The sequence below is a fragment of the Mixophyes fleayi genome, chromosome 7 (genome assembly GCF_038048845.1).
Source record: "Mixophyes fleayi isolate aMixFle1 chromosome 7, aMixFle1.hap1, whole genome shotgun sequence".
Lineage (NCBI taxonomy): Eukaryota > Metazoa > Chordata > Amphibia > Anura > Limnodynastidae > Mixophyes > Mixophyes fleayi.
In genome coordinates, this window is record NC_134408.1 from 60795530 (window position 1) to 60813527 (window position 17998).

At 36.9% G+C, this 17998-nt stretch overlaps 1 protein-coding gene across 2 annotated transcripts; it reads right to left on the reverse strand.

Moving 5' to 3' along the window:
- Positions 1-799: 799 nt before the first annotated feature.
- Positions 800-17998, reverse strand: LUC7L (LUC7 like). Of its 2 annotated transcripts, none has more exons than XM_075179894.1 (9): positions 17832-17998; positions 12279-12373; positions 11465-11563; positions 7531-7641; positions 6958-7101; positions 4353-4529; positions 3647-3735; positions 2906-3090; positions 800-1833 (listed from the first exon to the last, which is right to left on the reverse strand). In XM_075179894.1, the coding sequence occupies exons 1-8, from the start codon at positions 17890-17892 to the stop codon at positions 2928-2930; spliced, it is 939 nt and encodes a 312-aa protein (XP_075035995.1). In that variant the 5' UTR covers positions 17893-17998; the 3' UTR covers positions 800-1833; positions 2906-2927. The 2 variants fall into 2 exon arrangements, with proteins under 2 accessions (XP_075035995.1, XP_075035996.1); XM_075179895.1 differs by lacking the exon at positions 17832-17998 and adding an exon at positions 17561-17761.

Genomic DNA, 17998 nt, shown 5'->3' on the forward strand with positions numbered 1-17998 from the left:
AAATGGATGTTGTTGGGCAAGAAAGGTTATTACACTCTTGACATATTGAGAAGAGTACACATAACCTCCCATACCAGCATAACTGTAAAGCAACCACAGCTTGCCTACATGCTTTTGCATATAAGATCCATGTCACACATATTACCGCAATATTGTGATGCTGTTCCTAAGCTTAGCAATTTTATAGAAAAAATAAATAAAAATACATTTTTAAGAGACTGCATTTCATCACTTTATTCGAACAGAAATATTTACCAATAAAAGGGACAGCGTTTCACTAGTGGCGCTTCAAAGGTTGACTTATCATTAATATTGGTTCTTAAGGTATGAATATTGGTTCTTCGTCTTCTATGCTTGTATAAAATAAAAAATGCTTTTTATCCCTTTTTAATATGTTTGGAAATCCGAGGAGCCCTTGTAAGTGTCTGTAGGGGGAGTTTGTCTAAATCTAAGTTTTATGTTCTAAAAAACAAGGTGACAAAGTATTGACTTTAAGGACTGCCATTTTCATTGTATTTCCTAAGTGTCTGTTTCCCTGAATAGGGGAGGTTTTCTTGCATATTATTTTCAACTAACTAAAAACCTATTTTTACAATGTATTATAGAAGAAAGAGGAAAATACTTATTCTTCTATACAGAGCTGTAATGGTAATTCAGGGTAAGAGTGCATTTTAACTGAAATGTCAAATGAAAACTTCACTTTTTTGTTTAATGGTCCTTTAATTCTGTCCACATTTATTTTTCAAAGAGACATAAATTTGATAGGTCCAAGAAAAACATGTCACTCCCAGGACATTCGTAGTGAATAAAAAAATTGCAAATGGTTTTATTTACCAAGTCAACAATTCAATCTACATTGAGGATCTACATAGCTTCAGCCACAAAGTACAACAGTAGTTTTTAATGCATGTTACGCAGCTTCTGCAACATTTCACAATTCACTTTTAGCTTTTGGAGGCCCAAAGAGTATGTTTCTGAATAAAAGTCAGATACTGCATATTCTGTGTACCTCTTTCTAAATCTATGCAAACATCTGCAAGCTAAGGTTATAACGTGAGTGCTGCGTAATGTCTTCTGTACATTTCTATTTTTTTTTTTATGAAGGAATACTGTTATTTTGTTTTTTTCCCCCCTAAGTCTAAGAAACAAAGTTGAATATTTTTTAACCAAATGATGAGACATGTAGCATTGAGGGAGTGGGAGCACACCACTTAGGGCAATGTACGTGTGTGGTTAAGCTACATGACGTTTTCTGACCAGAAACCAGCTGTATTCTGAAGTGTCCAAACTCTCCTGTAATGTGGCATTAAACTGATCAGGAAATCTGGCTGGAAAATGTGGTGTTTTAAAACAATCATGTGGCATTGCCCTTAGAGGGGATAGATTATAAGGCAGTGGATATTACTACAGAAGCAAACATGTTTAAACGGAACACTAATGATCTACAAATGTTATACAAGTTTAAACAATATGGTAAACTACATTAACAATTTTTGGTATATTACAACCTCCCACTCCCTCCCCCAAATAAAGAAAAAAAGTCCACAATAAAACAAAATCCATACACTAAACAAATATTTTAATTATACTCCAACTACTTTCAAACGGAGGGCAAGCAGAATATAATTTGTAACATAGCTATTTTGAAAACAATAAAAAAAATTAAGTTTATCAAATGTGAGTTTTCAGTAAGAAAAAAAGCTTTATTTCATTTATAGAACATTGCTCGATTACTTAAAAATACAACACAAAGAATGTTATTTGAAGTACTGCAAGTTCATATGTAGTCAGACTTCAAGACTCAAATACGGTATTTGTGTGATCTCAGCTGGCCTAAAAGATAAGAAATTGGGGATAAAAAAAAAAAAAAGTATATTTACAAACCAAAATAGAACATTGTACAAATAGACATGAATAATGGTAGAATAATTACTTATCTGTATTATTCTAATACTTTAAGTACAATAAACAGTATACCAAGCACATTACAATTGCATTGTTAAAAAGTTATATACTACACAATGCAATAACTTTATTTCCCTATTCGAGATCTTATGATAGAGGAACAATGTGCAAGGAACAAGATAAGCCTACATATTTTTAACATTTGGTATCAGTTAATTTTATAGTATTTCAGGACTTTATTGCACTCAAAAATACTATACTATTAGACACCTATAGCTTCTCTATTTTCTACATATATATTTGTATATTTATATTTTATTTATTTATTTATTTTAAAAAATGGTGTATCCTATGGACAAAAGTATCCAACAGTCTGAAAAGTACTGTATTTAAAAGCTTTGTAAGATTCTCAGAAAATCTGAATTTAGATAAAGATGGTTGGTGCAAATAGGTATAGAAATCTACGCCAACACACTTCTTGCTCATAAGAACACTGCAACCAACATTCTCTTAAAAAGGTGATAAGAGAACAGTGTGCACTCAGCTACATAACAAATTTAAATCGAACATCTCTAACTTTGCAAGGCATGGCCACATGAGCACTGATATAGGCAAATGGTTCTGCTATTGGCATATATGTGGTCTCAAAAGAACTGGCATGCCCAAGAATAATCCAAGCAATGGCAACTGGATAATTAAATTAGCAGATGGCAGCTGTCATGTGGTCCAGTGTGTGTAATCATCTGGTGACGTTGCATTAACAAGCCCTTTTGTAACCCAGTCATTTGGCCAGAGCACCGGACTTGCTAGATCTGTCCAATTTAACCACCCACACCTCACCATGTTGGCAACTGATACGTCCATGTGTTGCCTGTATTATATACATATAAAGAGACCTTTTTTTTTTTTATAAGATTGGATCAGCTTTGTGCGAAGCAGCAAAAATGTTTTTCAATTTACAAACTAAAACATTCGCAAATCCTCAATTTTACATCTATACCTTTTCAGCTGTCTTCCAGTAGTTATTTTTTTGATCGTTCCCTATCTCGTGAGCTGCCATGGTAACTTTTGTTACGACTTCCTGAGCGACTACGGTGATGTCTATGCCGATCCCTTGACCTTGATCTTCGTTTGTCACGAGAAGAGGATCGCGATCTTCGTCTCTTCCTCTCCTTGGACCGTGATCTGAAATTAAAATCTGTGTTAACTACATTTTAGAGAAGGTAAAAAAATAAATCTACATATGTACTGTTTCTTTCAAACAGTATATATGTTCATACATATGGTTTATATGAAAAAAGGGACATTAAGACACTGAGCAGAAAAATGGGAGATTAACTGAGGAAAAAATTCTTGTAAGGTATAAAGTCTGTTCTTACCATATAATTACAAACTTGTGTGTTGTGCACAGTATAAAGATTAGGCTTGCCTCCCTCACGTTCTTTACCAGTTTGATTTTATGTCTGCAAACTACCCAAGGAGTATTTACTGGGGAATGAAAACAAGTAATATTCATCAGAAATTCAAAGGGCTTATATAAACCACTGATCCTCACGGTGACTAAATTAAAAGTGTATCGTCTGTGGAGCAAGCTCAGAGATGCTTATAGATTCTGCCATATGTCTAATTGCTCTGATGCACTAGAGCCAAATATTAATTCATATAAAGCAAAATAATTTACAGGTGGGAGGGTGGGGACTGAAGAGTTGTTCTCCTCAATCATTTTCAAATGCACACTAACCGTTTTCCCGATCTTTCTTCTCTGTCTCGTTCCTCTCTCCTCCTCAAGCGATCCTGGTTTCGTTTTTCCTGCTTGGTTGCCACTGTTTTCTAAATTTAAAGACATAAATAAAATGTAAAAACACTAAATGCCCAATAATACTTTTGATGCAATGCATAAACTCAGAAGAGAGTAGTGTTGGCATTTTAGGGATCCATACTCATACATTCACCTGCACCATGCAAACAGTGAATTTGTTTATAATGTAATGTATTGGTTTCCCATTTTCTTTCAGAATTAAGGAATGCCCTGAAGAAGGTGTATACATTACTTTTACTGTTTAATTATGTTTCCAACATAAATTCTGTGTAGGTTTGTTTAAATTCTAGTACATGTATTTAACCTCAGAAAAAGTTCAGTGTAATTGACCACACAGATTGAAATTACTTTCACAGGCTGGCAAAACAATATTAAAAATTAATAATCAGAATTTAGGGGCTTCACATTTTGCACTATACAAACGGCTGTTTTTTGTATATGGGAAAGCATAAGACTAGAGTGTTCTGCAATACACAGTAAATGCAACAACAACAAAAAAATAATAATGTGTATTATGTATTTCTATATATTGTCTTCGTTAGTGACTGACAGGATGGCTTTAAGAAATATCCTCACAAAATTGTGAGAAAACACCATATATCACAGTCAGACGTGAATCAATACTTACTCTCATTTGCTCTAGTTTCTCTCGAATCAGAATAAACCCTAGATGCAATTTTCCCCCAAAGTGATCTGCAAGTCGGCGATCATTGTCATGCAATCCAAGGTAGGCAGAACAGACTTCACAAACCCGCAGCTTCTGCTGCTGAAAGCTGGAAGCAGGCATCGAATTGCGATATTCATCCTGTGCGGGAGGGGTGGGTTGGGGAGGGTGTTTTAAAAATACAAAAAACACGACTTTAGAAAAACTAGAAATGCAAAAGAAATATGGTTACATGGCTGATCATTTAAATGGAACAAAAAAAAAAAAAAAAAAAATTATTAGTATAAACAAAATGATAAATGTGAACTGCACTAATCAATAAAAACAAAAATTTACGATAACACACACATGAGAAATATACTAGGCTTGTAAGAAAACAAAACCAATTTACCACATATACTAACATACATAAATGCAAATATAGAAACAAAATACTCAACTTGAGCACTCAAGTAGAATGCTGTATAATTTTCCTGATATGTCTTGGTGTTTTGATTATCATTATATCCTACTTTTTTATGGATTACTGATGGTCTCTTCTTTCTTTTCTTTATCATTAAAGTCTTTGGGTGTCTGGGATCCCACTGTTGACTTAGCAGCTTTAATTTAGTTAGTATATATAAGACCGAGCTTATAGTCTTCCCCCTGCCAGGACTCTCCCACCTCCCCCCCTCTCTATTTCTGTTAATAACACTACCCTCGTTTCTGTCCCTCAAGTCCGATGCCTTGGGGTCATCCTTGATTCCTCCATCTCATTTAAGCCTCACATTCTGTCCCTCTCTAAATCCTGTTACTTCCACCTTCGGAATATTTCTAAGATACGTCCTTTTCTCACCACGGAAGCCACGAAAACCCTTGTTCACTCGCTTATTATCTCTCGCCTTGACTACTGTAACCTTTTTCTCTCTGGCCTACCTGATTCTCGCCTTGATCCTCTTAAGTGTATCCTCAATGCTGCTGCCCGCCTCATTTTTCTCCCCCGCCGCTCTATCTCTGCGGTCTCCCTCCAACAGTCACTACATTGGCTCCCCATACCTTACAGATATAAATTTAAACACCTCACCCTCACCTTTAAAGCTCTTGGTCAATCTTCCCCTCCTTACATCTCCAATCTCATCTCTACCTACACTCCTACCCGCCCCCTCCGCTCTGCCTCTGACCGACGCCTCACTACTTCACTGATCACCTCCTCTCACTCTCGTCTTCAGGACTTTGCCCGGGCTGCTCCCCTGCTGTGGAACGATCTTCCACGTTCCATCAGGTTAGCATCTACTCTCAAAGGCTGCAAGCGTGCCCTTAAGACTCATTTCTTTATTCAAGTCTATCAGTCCTCCTAACTCTCTTGTCCTGGCTCTCTCCCCTAGTTAGTACCACCCTTTTATGTGTCTCCCCCTTCCCTTTAGGTTGTTAGCTCTCATAAGCAGGGCCCTCTTTCCTTGTGTGCTCCTTCTACTGTTCCTTCACCCTCTGTACCTCTTGGCCTGCTTCGCTAGCCCTGTTTTACCCGTTTTATTAAGCTTCGGCCTTCTTCCTGCTGATTTCTACCATCCCTTTCACTATCTGTCAGATATAATCTGATTTGCTTTACCCATGCACCTGTTTGTATATATTTGTGTATCATGTTGTGTATTGGTTCTGTTTTCTGTATATGTAATGTACGGCGCTGCGGACCCTTTGTGGCGCCTTATAAGTCAAAGATAATAATAATAATAATAATATATCCATTAGCATTGCTGTAGTTATTGCCAATGGAAATTGGTAGTGCTGGGACACACTGCCTATAGTCATTAATAAACCTGTGAAAATGTTTCTGCTGCAAAAACAAAGGCCACGTGCCACCACATATTTCCTACTACAACCTCTATTTACTGCAGAGAATGAAAAGTTGGGAAGGAGGTGCTGTGTGAGACTACGATCTAAGAGTTCACTTGTTAGATTGGTTCCATAAATGTCCCCCAATGAGTGCACATATATTAATTTACCACAAAACTACTTCTTGCAAGTGAAGTCACACCATGAAAGCGATACACTTACAGGGCCCAAAAACTTGGTAACAGCTTTCATTTTAACAGGACGAATTAATGTGCCTCCATTTATTACCATCAACAGATTCAGTATAAATTGGATTCAGTAGTTGTTGACATAAAAACTACTATCACAACTGGTGTGCAAGTCAGACCAGTAAAGATATGCCCATAAGTTAAGGATCCACCTGGAGAGAAAATAATTTTCCACATTACTGACTCAGCGCACACTGCATATCAACGTAACTGGTCCTGGACATCCAAGTTTTCACTAACATCCAGTATCATTTCAAGTCTGACTACCACTTTACAAACATCCGTGCTTACTGCAATTCATTTATCTGTCAGCGTTGCAAGCATGCACAGAAGTATTCGTACACATTACAAAATGCATTCATCCGTCAATATGAATATTTTAGCTGTAGTGGGTTACCTAAAATATACATAAAAAAGTTAAGCACATTTAATTTGTTTAGGAACATAGAGCAAATGTTAGTGCCAGATTTGTATTATTTACATGAACTAAATGTAAATAAAACAGCAACCTCTGCCTCTCTTTTCCTGGCCTTCACTCTCTCCATCTCCATCAGAATTCTTTGTGACTCGTCAACATTTCCTTCAGCTCCAAGCTGTTCAGCTTTTGCCAGCAGTTTTCCAATCTCTTCATTCAATTCATGAACTTTTTCTGCCTTGAAAATAAATAAAAACAAAAATGTAAAAAAAACTGCATAACCAGCGCCCAATGTATGAAAAGGACCTTGTGAAAAATATTTTGTATTGCCAAAATATATACACATACATACATATATTATATATATGCAAGAAGCGCAGTTTATGATGACTTATCAAGGCCATTGTAGTGTGCACCAGTGAAGTTTATTTTTAGCCATTTTTGGAGCTCAGGGAACTCAATTAGTAACTTTATCACTGAAATGGACTTGCTCTTTTAAAGATTAATTTTTTTTAGTTTACTACTTTGTGCACTCTTCCCATGTATATGGTATGGAAACCGGTGGGGCTAGAGGAAGAGGGTGTCAAGATCTAAGCTAACTTTACCCACTTTATTCAATTGGTCTTAATAAATCATAACTGCAATACCAATACAGCGTTGTAAATACCTTTACAGCAACTTCTGCACTTATCTCTTCTTGGGTTTCAGCAAGACGTTTCTTTGCAAGTTCAGTTCTTCTGTCACACTCCGCAATAAAGGTCTCCAAATGATCCATAGCCTAACAAGCCAAGATTGTATGCCAGTAAGTTGCAGTGGTATACATTCATTTTTAAAATGTTTTCAAATGATAGGAAGCTATTTAAAGGGATTTGTGGTTGGCAAGAATAAACTTACTCAAACATATTACAACTTACTAGCGAAACAGTATGAGGACACATTTATGATCTCATGTGTACATTGCATAAGACTCTTTGCTCATAAAATTCAGCCATGTAAGTGGAAAGCACTGATTACTGTACTCCATTATATTGGAATTTTTAGTCAAATTGTAATTAACAGTAGATAATGATGAAAAAAACTATAGAATTTTCACTATATGATTTCGTACAAGTTTTACACTAAGAAAGCACACAGTTCCATTAAATCATGTATCATTTTTTTTTCTATCTCCTAAGACACCAATTTCCAACATACATACTTAAGCAGCCTGCTACTACAAACAATGCACACAGTTCAGCTCACTGCTCCCAGGCTGCATGAAAACGATTTCACAGGGGTGCAGACCCGATTTTCCATGTGGCTCTTCTGCCTCTTCGATACACTGTAAGGTGCTATATGTAATAGCAAATTATAATACCAGGTTACACTATAATGTGAATGGAAACCTTGTTTTGCAGATCATTTCCATGCAGGCAGCTGGGCAGTATAACTCAATTAATACTGGAATTGCCAGATCATCAAGTATAAATACATTTTTTTCCATTATTGGGATTACAGCTAATTGTTTCGGGACTTCTGTTTTATGGCTTACCTACAAAGCTCACATTTACCCTCTACAGTTCATATGATACTTCCATCCAGGATGGTATTCCTCTCAAAACTTTCTTTCAGCCGAGGGGCCTCGATTTACACTTTGGTAAATCAAGGCTCCTCACCACTTAGCTATGAAGGCTACACCAAGGTGTATTGTAACAAAAAAAAGAAAAAGAAAAGCCTTCAAATCTGACTGTCCTAATGATCTGAATTTAACCCCTTCACCTAGGGGGCTTTTCTCAGCCCTGTGTGGAGCCTTTTTTGGCACTTTTTCACATTTCAACATCAGTATCATAATTTGTGTGGGTACTGTATCTTTTTCAGAAGACTCTGAATTTTCAGAACATACAATTAGTTTGTTTATACCTCCTGACACAACAAAGAAAATATACCCAAAAGAGCCAAAAAAGTGTTTTGGCTTTCTTGTAATTTCAATTATACAAAAGAAAGAAAGTGAACTATGTGTATTTGTTTCCCTAAATGCAATCAAGAAATACTTTGGTACTTGCTCTGGCATCAATCCACCTTTCCAGCACCGCAACAAGCAAGATTCTACTCATAGGTTTTCATAATAAAATCTGTTCTTGAAAATGATCATGCATTGCTTTGCTAGTTTGTGCCGTCTTGAATGAAATACCCGATATGTTTAGGAATAATATAGGTATGCCCAAAGCATACAATTTTAAAAACAAGACAAACTACAGCACAATTTGTAGGGTGCCCCTGAGTTTTATTGAAGCCAGGATGTAGGGGATCTGGCATTATAACCTCACACCTCTATATCTGGACTTCTTAATGCTTTGTGTAGTGTAAGGTTATAATTCCTGGTGCTTACCAAACAACTACTATTGGGCACATCATTTGATAAGAGGTGACCCCATCATTTCTTGGTGCCAGGATGGTAGAGATCTGGACATTACAATACCCCTCCACATCCCTGGACTTCTTAATGCTTGCTGCAGTGTAGGGTTTTATTGTCTGGTGTCACATGAGATCATTAAACAACAACTACTAAGGGGCCACTTTAGTTTGGAAGAGCAGATCATTTTCTTTCAACTGAGGGTGCCCCCAAGTCTACGTGCAAGGAAGGGGGAAATTCAGACACTATTAGTACCCTTCTCCCATCCCCTGGCCTTTGAGATTGTTTTCTGTATTGTAGTGGCTGAGCAATGTGTGCTCCGTGAATTCATTGCACATCAACAAGAGAACCCGTTGGAGGATGGGCGAGTATTATTTTTACGTTTTTGTGAGTGGTAAAAACGCATGGGGCTAGTCCTTAGCACTTTAGGGGAATCTGTGGAGGATGGACACACCCGTCCTTAGCACTGAAGAGGTTAAACCCTCTTGACCAGAGAGAAAACTCTGGACATCAAGTTTAGTCTGCAATTCTACCTTATACATAGCTAGCAGTGTTGCAAGCCCTGAACTAATGCACCTTCATACTTCTCTGTATATGTCATCACCAACTAGGGGATCAGACTGAGCAATCTTTAGGGCTAGGAATTATTTTATATTGAACTAAAATACCTCTTACCAACATGCAAAACTATCCGCAAAACTCCTCCGCTATGCCCGAGATCTGATCCTATCATGTACATTACTTGCTCCCATTGCCATAGATTGTTAGCTTGCGAGCAGAGCCTTCTTACTTCTGTCTACTACCCAATATTGTTTTATTACTGTGTTTGCTGTTAATTGTAAAGCACTACAGAATTTGCTGGTGCTATATAAATGTTAATGATGAAGATTCCTGGCTACAGTACCAACTCTGTGTAAATCCCCCCATTATACTACTAGACTTTTCCCTAACCTCCAAAACATTTACACAATTCTTTAGAAAGTTCAACCTTCCTAACATGTTCTACCCAGTCATCACTCCTCTACACAATTCATGCAAAAGTTACATTTACAATCTTTTTCTACTCAAGCAACCTACTGGCCCTGAAACCAACAGTTTTGTGTGACTGGAACATATAGCCCTTTGCAAACTGGAACAACATGCAACCTGAGGCACTTAACCTCATGTATCAAACTCCTATTTCCTAGCTTGCCAGCAGGGCCCTCATATCTATGTATGTGTTTTTAGTACCCAGTCAGGTTTTATTAGTTTTTGTTCCTACTTTTAAAAGGGCTGTGAAGCAACCATATAAACAAGTTTTACTAAAATTAGAATATCAACTTTTCGGTTTCAGATTTGTTTATCAAACATACTGTAAGCAGCATGACAAACCTATATATATTATAGTCATACTTGCCAACTTATGGCAAGTATGATCCGGGAGCTGCCGAGGGAAGATGGGCGTGTAGGGGTGGGGCTCCGAAAATCATGTAAAATGTCATTTTACAGCGGGGGGGCTAGGCCAAATGCCACGATTCTCTGTGTTTTGGACCTAATTCTGCCCACTTCACTAGGAAGTGGGCAGATGTGGGAGATTGCAATACTCTCCTGGGAGTCCGTGAGACTCACCTGAAATGCGGGAGTCTCCCGTTGCACCAGGACAAAATCCATGCAAACACAGGGAGAACATATAATATAGACTTCTGTCAGAATCTAAACCATGACCCAAGCACTGTGAGGCAGCAATGATAACCATTCCATTGTTTGGTTATAGTGATGAAGACCTTTACTTGACCAGCAACCAACACATGTTATTATGTATAAACACTACTGTCCTCTCTCCCCTCACTGTGCTTGCCTTCAATAAGAACCTCTCCTGGGGTAACATGACCATCCCATAGTAATAAAGAACCTGTCTTCAGCTGGACAGTCCAGCAGGCAAGTCTATGATCTGCTGATCAGGTAGGAATACCTGACAATCTTCCAGTCTCTACACCAGAAAAGGAAGCTGCAGCTTGCAATAGATATAATGAAGGACTATCCAAAAACACTGAGTAACTATTTTCAAGAACAAACCCACAACATATAGGAGTTTTTACTTGCATGTGGACATTTAACTCTTTGAAAGCAGTGCTGGACCAAGTGTTTGTATCACTAGTATGCAAACATTTACTTTCTCTGTGTGACATAAAAGGCCTCAGCAGAAAATATAGAAACAAACAAAACTTACATCAAGCTCAAAGAATAAATCTTTTTCTTTGCTTGCAATTTCATAATCAGCTCTCAGTGCCAAGTCATGTATCTTGGTGCATTCACCCAAGTCCATCCTCTATTGGAGAGAAAATAAAAATGTTAACAAGTAGGCATGCTTCACACACTTTTATGTTCAAAACTAAACCTTAAAAAAAAAAAAAAAACAGGGAAATTGCTCATTTTCAAAGCTATTCTTAACATTGCGAGAAAATATTTACATGCAAGCCAAACTCTTCACAGAGTATTCCTATTGTGAAGAGGAAAATTCACTGCAATTCCTAAATGTATCAATGGGAAGTGCCATTTCCCAGGCAAATGTGTTTCAGATACAAAGTCAATCCTTTTTTAAAGAGCTGATGCACTTTAATGTTACAGGAAAGCTGTGTTTTCCACTTAATCCTATTTGTTATGTTATATAAACTTAAATAACTATTACCAATTAACTGAGTGTATTCTATAACCTATGCACCCTGATGCAGACTAAAACTAGGCAGAGCATCTGGATCAGAAAGTTACGAATCAAACATAAATGGCCATAAGCATGCTCAGTGGATATCTGAACACAAGACAATTATGAAAAAAAAGAAAAAAGAGATACAAAAGCCATTATGTCTCAAGAATAAAGTTGAACACATAAGTCCTTATTTTTTGCGGATTCTTTTATCTCAATCAGTTAAGATGGCATCTGACAAAAAGAAAAAAAAAGTGACACTAGTCATTTTTGTACAAACTGAAGAGGACCAAGCTAATCAATTATGTGCAATAATATTCAGATAAAAGTTGATAATCACCGTTCCTGCAAGAATATCATGTGGGCAGCAGTCAAGAAGATGACTTTTGCAGACACGATCATCTGAAAACTTCACTCGTTGCCGGGTCTCATCACCTACAAGACAAATTAAGGCAGATGTTCTAAGTGTATGTATGTGTAAATATCATATATATATATATATATATATATATATATATATATATATATATATATATATATATATATATATATATACACACACACACACACCAATCAAGACACACAAGTAAAAACACTGACAAGTGATGTAAATAACATTGATTATCTTGTTACAATGACACCTGTCAAGTGGTGGGATATATTAGGCAGCAAGTGACCAGTCAGTTCTTGAAGTGATGTGTTGGAAGCAGACAAATGGGCAAGTGTAAGGATCTGAGCGACTTTGACAAGGGCCAAATTGTGATGGCTAGACATAAGATGTCAGAGCATCTCCAGAACAACAGGTCTTGTGGGGTGTTCCCCGTATGCAGTGGTTACTACCTATCAAAAGTGGTCCTAGGAAGAACAACTGGTGAACTAGCGACAGGGTCATTAACTTAATTTAGGTCTTAAATTAATCTTTAGAATGAGGGGACAATGGGACAGTATATTACTTCTTTGCATTGGAAGCTATAATACATTAGTGAGGTGTGCCCAGAAACTCTCTTTTCGTCAGAAATGCAATGAGAGTGAGATCCAAGACCCAATATGATACCTTCTACAACCTGAAAAACAAGTGTATTTGGAAAAAGAAAATGGCTGTGCGCCCTCATGCAAAGCATTGAATACCACTGTAAATACACCACTCCACTTATTATTTAAATCTCATCCTCTCAGATTTGGAAGTACACAGATTAGTGTATTTATATGGAACAAAGGTTCTAAATAAGACACGGTTACATCCCTGCAGACAGGATCATTTTGGCCCTAAAATCTATGTACTTTACCATAAAACCTGGGAGCAATTGTGCAAAAGTAGACATGTGATTCCACCAAAGAGCATTTGTGTTGCTGCTCTGCACTTTTGTGGATCGGAAATGAACCTTACCATCTTTACATTTGCAGTAAAGCTGATTATTCTATTATCAGTCATTTTCTGCAGAAGGTAACTAAAAAGGACTGGCTGCATTTTACATTACTAACAGGATGTCTACTGTAGATAGGAAAACATCCCCTATGATCCAAAAAAATCTTCAGCTCAGGTGTGATCTTGTAACTTACACATTAAATATTTTACTAATTACTATTTTATTATGAAGTTATAATTAATATGTATTACTGAATTTACAACTGTGAGCAAAAGCAGTGTAAAGCAGTACACATCGCAATAGCTTAGGATCAGCTAGGTTAAAAGTGTTAATGCAATGAATACCCATCTATATATAAACATGGAGGCACAAGGCCACTAAAGAGATCCCATAGGTCAGCACTTATAATGCAAAAAAAACTATTCACTGACATATCCTGCCACAGTAAGCAAATCCTTAAAAAAAAAACTGCAAACGGACCAGACACAAAATTTATACAATAGCATGTAGGCCCTACTTTCTCCATGAGTTGTCTGTTGCTTTAAAGAGGACTTATTTAAGTGTTTGAAAAGATTAAAAATATTCTTTTCATGCCCACCCATTTTCTGAAATATGTAACTATAAATAACCACATATTTTGTAATGTAATCTTTTAAAAAGCATTTAAGCCAGTATTTCATATTAATATACAATATATCAAGGATTGCGCACTAATGAGCTGTATAGTATACCTGCAATAACTTTAGGTTTTAGACATAATAAATATGCCCACAATACATTAATTCTCCCCTTGGCGACAGATTGCCATATTAGGAGGGAGGTGTTTCACGTACTAAACAGGCAGACAGTGAACGACTGTCCTGCAAACATGAACCGTGTGGACTGGTGGATTCAGGCTCAGGGACCAGTGATGTCACAACAACTTAAATGATTGTAGTCTCACTATTTTTACCTGTATCAGATCCCATTAAAACACTGCCCTACAGTAACAGACAGTAGCTTAATTTTTCTGTAATATAGTGTTAAAGTAACACTATATTTTGTTTGCTTTTTCAAACAAAGGTGCAGTGGAAAGTAAATTGTGTATTTTACCTTCATGATTCATATCTGAAAATTTCGGTTTTTGGTTTAGTGGTTATTGAAATGTAAAGATTTCCTCGCAAGCTGGGCTGTGCCTACGATAAGGGTTTAACCGTGATCAGATCTGCTTGACCGAATAAACAATTCACAGAAAATAAAACAGGCATTGTGAACCTGTTATGGTTGGCAGACATTACTGTGCTTACACCATGTCAGGCTCACCACGTGGAAGATTAACTATTAACCGGAAAGGAGAAACAAGGAAAGCTCCCCATCCCCTATAATAATGATGATGATAATAATAATTAAAAAAACACAATTCTGGGGTGTTAAGATACTTTAATGACTGGTATGGCTGTATAAATCACTCTCTATATGATTATTTGGGAAAGGGCGTATAAATAACACTTTAAATAAAATTACAGACTTATCAACATTTACATAGGAGCAGCATATTCCGTAGTGTTTTATACTTGGGAACAAACACAGTAATAAAACCAAACTAAGTATTACAGCTATAGAAGAGGGAACTTCTTGCAATTTACAATCTATAGGACAATATGAGTTTGCTACATGAGGTTAAGTGCTACATATTGCATATTGGTCCAGCCATATTGCAAAGGTAAAAAGTACTGAGTGGACTATATGCTCTAATCACACAGTAATGTTGGTCAGGGGTCAGAGGGTTGTTTGAGTATAGAAAGAACACATGTAAGTCTTGTATCTACTGCATAAAGGGGTGGTAATAGGGTATCCTAGAGAGGATAAGGTGCCGATGAGGAATTTGACAAGCTTGCCTCAAGAGGTGGGTTTTCAGAGAACGCTTGAAGGGTAGAGGAAGGTTTCGTTGTGCATGTAAGGGCATTCCACAAAGTGGGTACAGCCAGAAAAAAAGTCCAGTAACCGGAAATGGGAGCAATTAATTGAGTGTGGATGAGATGTGCAGATCTTGTGCAGAAATCTGCTTGTTCACTCTCATATCTACAGCTAGTAAAATAAGTTGAATACTGTGGCCTACAAACACACTTATATTAGATATTATATTTTGTTCTTCTCAAAACATTGAGGCAATTGTAACACTTAGCAAAAAAATAACTTTTGCTACAACTGATATGACACTGCAATCAATCTGTAAACAATTTAACAAATCCCATAAAAGAACAGTCGTGTGTGTTTCAAAGTGCTCTCACATGTTGAAAGTTAGTTCTACCACTTGTTCAATACATGCTACAAAGTCATATTTTCATCTCTTGCTTGCTAATACTTGGAGCATTGTATTTTGTCTCTTAATATCTACTTTTTGTACAATATAGCAGTAACAAAAGAAATGAGAAAATGACATGGACTCTACTTTTTATAGTATTATACATGCATTATATAATATAGGGGAAAAAAACCATAATGAAACAATAGTGAGATATACATCACTTGAAGGCTTACACACAATAAATACAGTTACAGTCACTGGTAAGGTAAATGGGTAAAACCTGACAAATTTCCCAGCCCAAATGTGAGCTTCAACAAATCAGAGATCAATATGCTCATCTTAACCTCTGGACATATATATAAAACCATGGTGATAATACAAAAGCCGACCATCAAATTCATATGAGGTGTATCCCAAATGTAAAAAACTATGAAATATTACAACTCACGGGAACTAGAGGTAGAATCCAGAAATAGTAAAGAAATCCGGACTTACATAGAAGAGGTCTGCTCAGCTGCAGGACCACCGGCAGAGAGCCACAATTAGTTTGATATAGTCACGGTAGAACTGCATACAGTGCCAGATGGTCATAGAACATAGGAGCCGATTTAATTTAGTGCCATGTTCCATAGGAGCCTTATGCGAGGAATCACCCATTGCGTTTAACTGAATTAGCCCCTTAGTATCATTTTCTGGACAGTGTTGTCATTTTTCCCTCCATCACATTCAAATTTTGCTAGATTTAATCCATTTACATTGCAAGGGACTGTAACTGTATTTATTTGTGTACAAGCCATCAACTGAAATACATACCACACAATTGATTCATTATGCTTTTTCTGAGCTGTGGATTTTTAATTTACATTCAATATATTATATACTGAATTTGTCTTCAATAACACTGGTGTCCATCTCAGCTTTCCTTTTTTTTTGTCTATAATATACTGTATGTTGAGTGTCATGTTACCCTAAATAGGACCAGTACGTGTGCATCCTTAATGGTTTTTTATGCAGGGTGGATATTCATACGAGCATCTAATTGTTCTTGCCTTTTCAATTTTGCCTACTAGTACATTAGATTATAAATGCAGTACATTCAATGTAATATTTGTAAACAACGGCATGCACACAAAACCATAATACAGGAGTTTATGATAAGTGACTTAACTCTTGCAGAGAACCCTATAATTTGACATTCCACTAAATAAATATACAGATGAGGAAAACGGTCCTCGCATAATACCATATTTGCTAACTGTACCTAAATTCCATTCTCAGTTCCAAGTCTTAAAGATATGTTCCTGGAAATATCCAAATTTTTCAGTATTGTTCAAATGTGTAATAAATAATTAAATTCTTTCAATGTATTTTTTAATTCAACAGGCCTTAGAAACCATATATAAAGAGAAAAAGTATATCATAGACAAATATAATAATCATGACATTAAATTGATTGCAGCCCTCTAAGGTCTACTGAGACATCACATACTTCAATATGCACTAGCAGCTAATTGTTCCTGGAAAATACTTTAAAATGTCAGCAACTACGTTATACCTGTATTTCACTGGGGCAAAATTTACAGTGTTGAAGTATTTACCTAAACAGTAAAAGTTATAACACACTGAGTTGTGCTCATATAACCAAAATAAAGTCATAATAAAAAAAAAAGAGGGAATAACCATCACTAACACACAGTTGACCAGACAAAGCTCAAGAATTTGATTACTATCATAGTAAACTGCATATTTTTTTTTATGCAACACATCCAATAGGAGAAGCCTCAGGCCATATTCAGTCAGGAAGAACAATCAAAGTACATTCCTGTTTGCTGAAATTCAAAGTTTTTAAAAGGTAAATTTTAATTTTCTATAATAAACTTCTGCATGCGAGTTCCCACTTAAAGTTAAAATAAATGTTAGCCAAGTACACAGAACACATAGGGCACCTTTCTCCAGAAGTAAACTTACACAGCATGCTGCTATAGGCACAATACGAATGCTGCAGCATAATAGTGCACTTGGAAGCTGTTCAATTCCACGTGTATTGAGATTACCAGATGTCGCTCTAATCTGTAAGGCCCCATTATAACACAACCTACACATGGAAATTTACCAGCATCCATTGAAGCTGTTTGTTATTGTTCTGTGGCTACCGTCCTGACCCCTGGCACCAGGCCTTACTACTACCACCACCCCCCTCACAGCTGCGCCTCACGGAGGCCCGGCTCCTCGCACTCACCATCCCGGGCCGTGCCCATCAGTTGGTCCAGCAAAGCTCTCATCTGGGCTTGAGCCGACATGATCGTTACTGAGCGGCTTTTGCCTGCCCGGGCACACTGCGCTCCCTTCTCCGCCGACTATCCTCCCACAACCCAGTCAGGCGACCAACACCGGAGGATTGTGGGA

Bases quoted from the DNA above. Each gene is read 5' to 3' on its own strand.
- LUC7L (XM_075179894.1), bottom strand. From the start codon at position 17,892: ATGTCGGCTCAAGCCCAGATGAGAGCTTTGCTGGACCAACTGATGGGC. The intron at 11,564-12,278 runs GTGATTATCAAC...TCTCTCCAATAG, and splicing joins ATGATATTCTTGCAGGAACG to AGGATGGACTTGGGTGAATG. The intron at 7,642-11,464 runs GTAAGTTTTGTT...TTGGCTTGTTAG, and splicing joins ATTTATTCTTTGAGCTTGAT to GCTATGGATCATTTGGAGAC.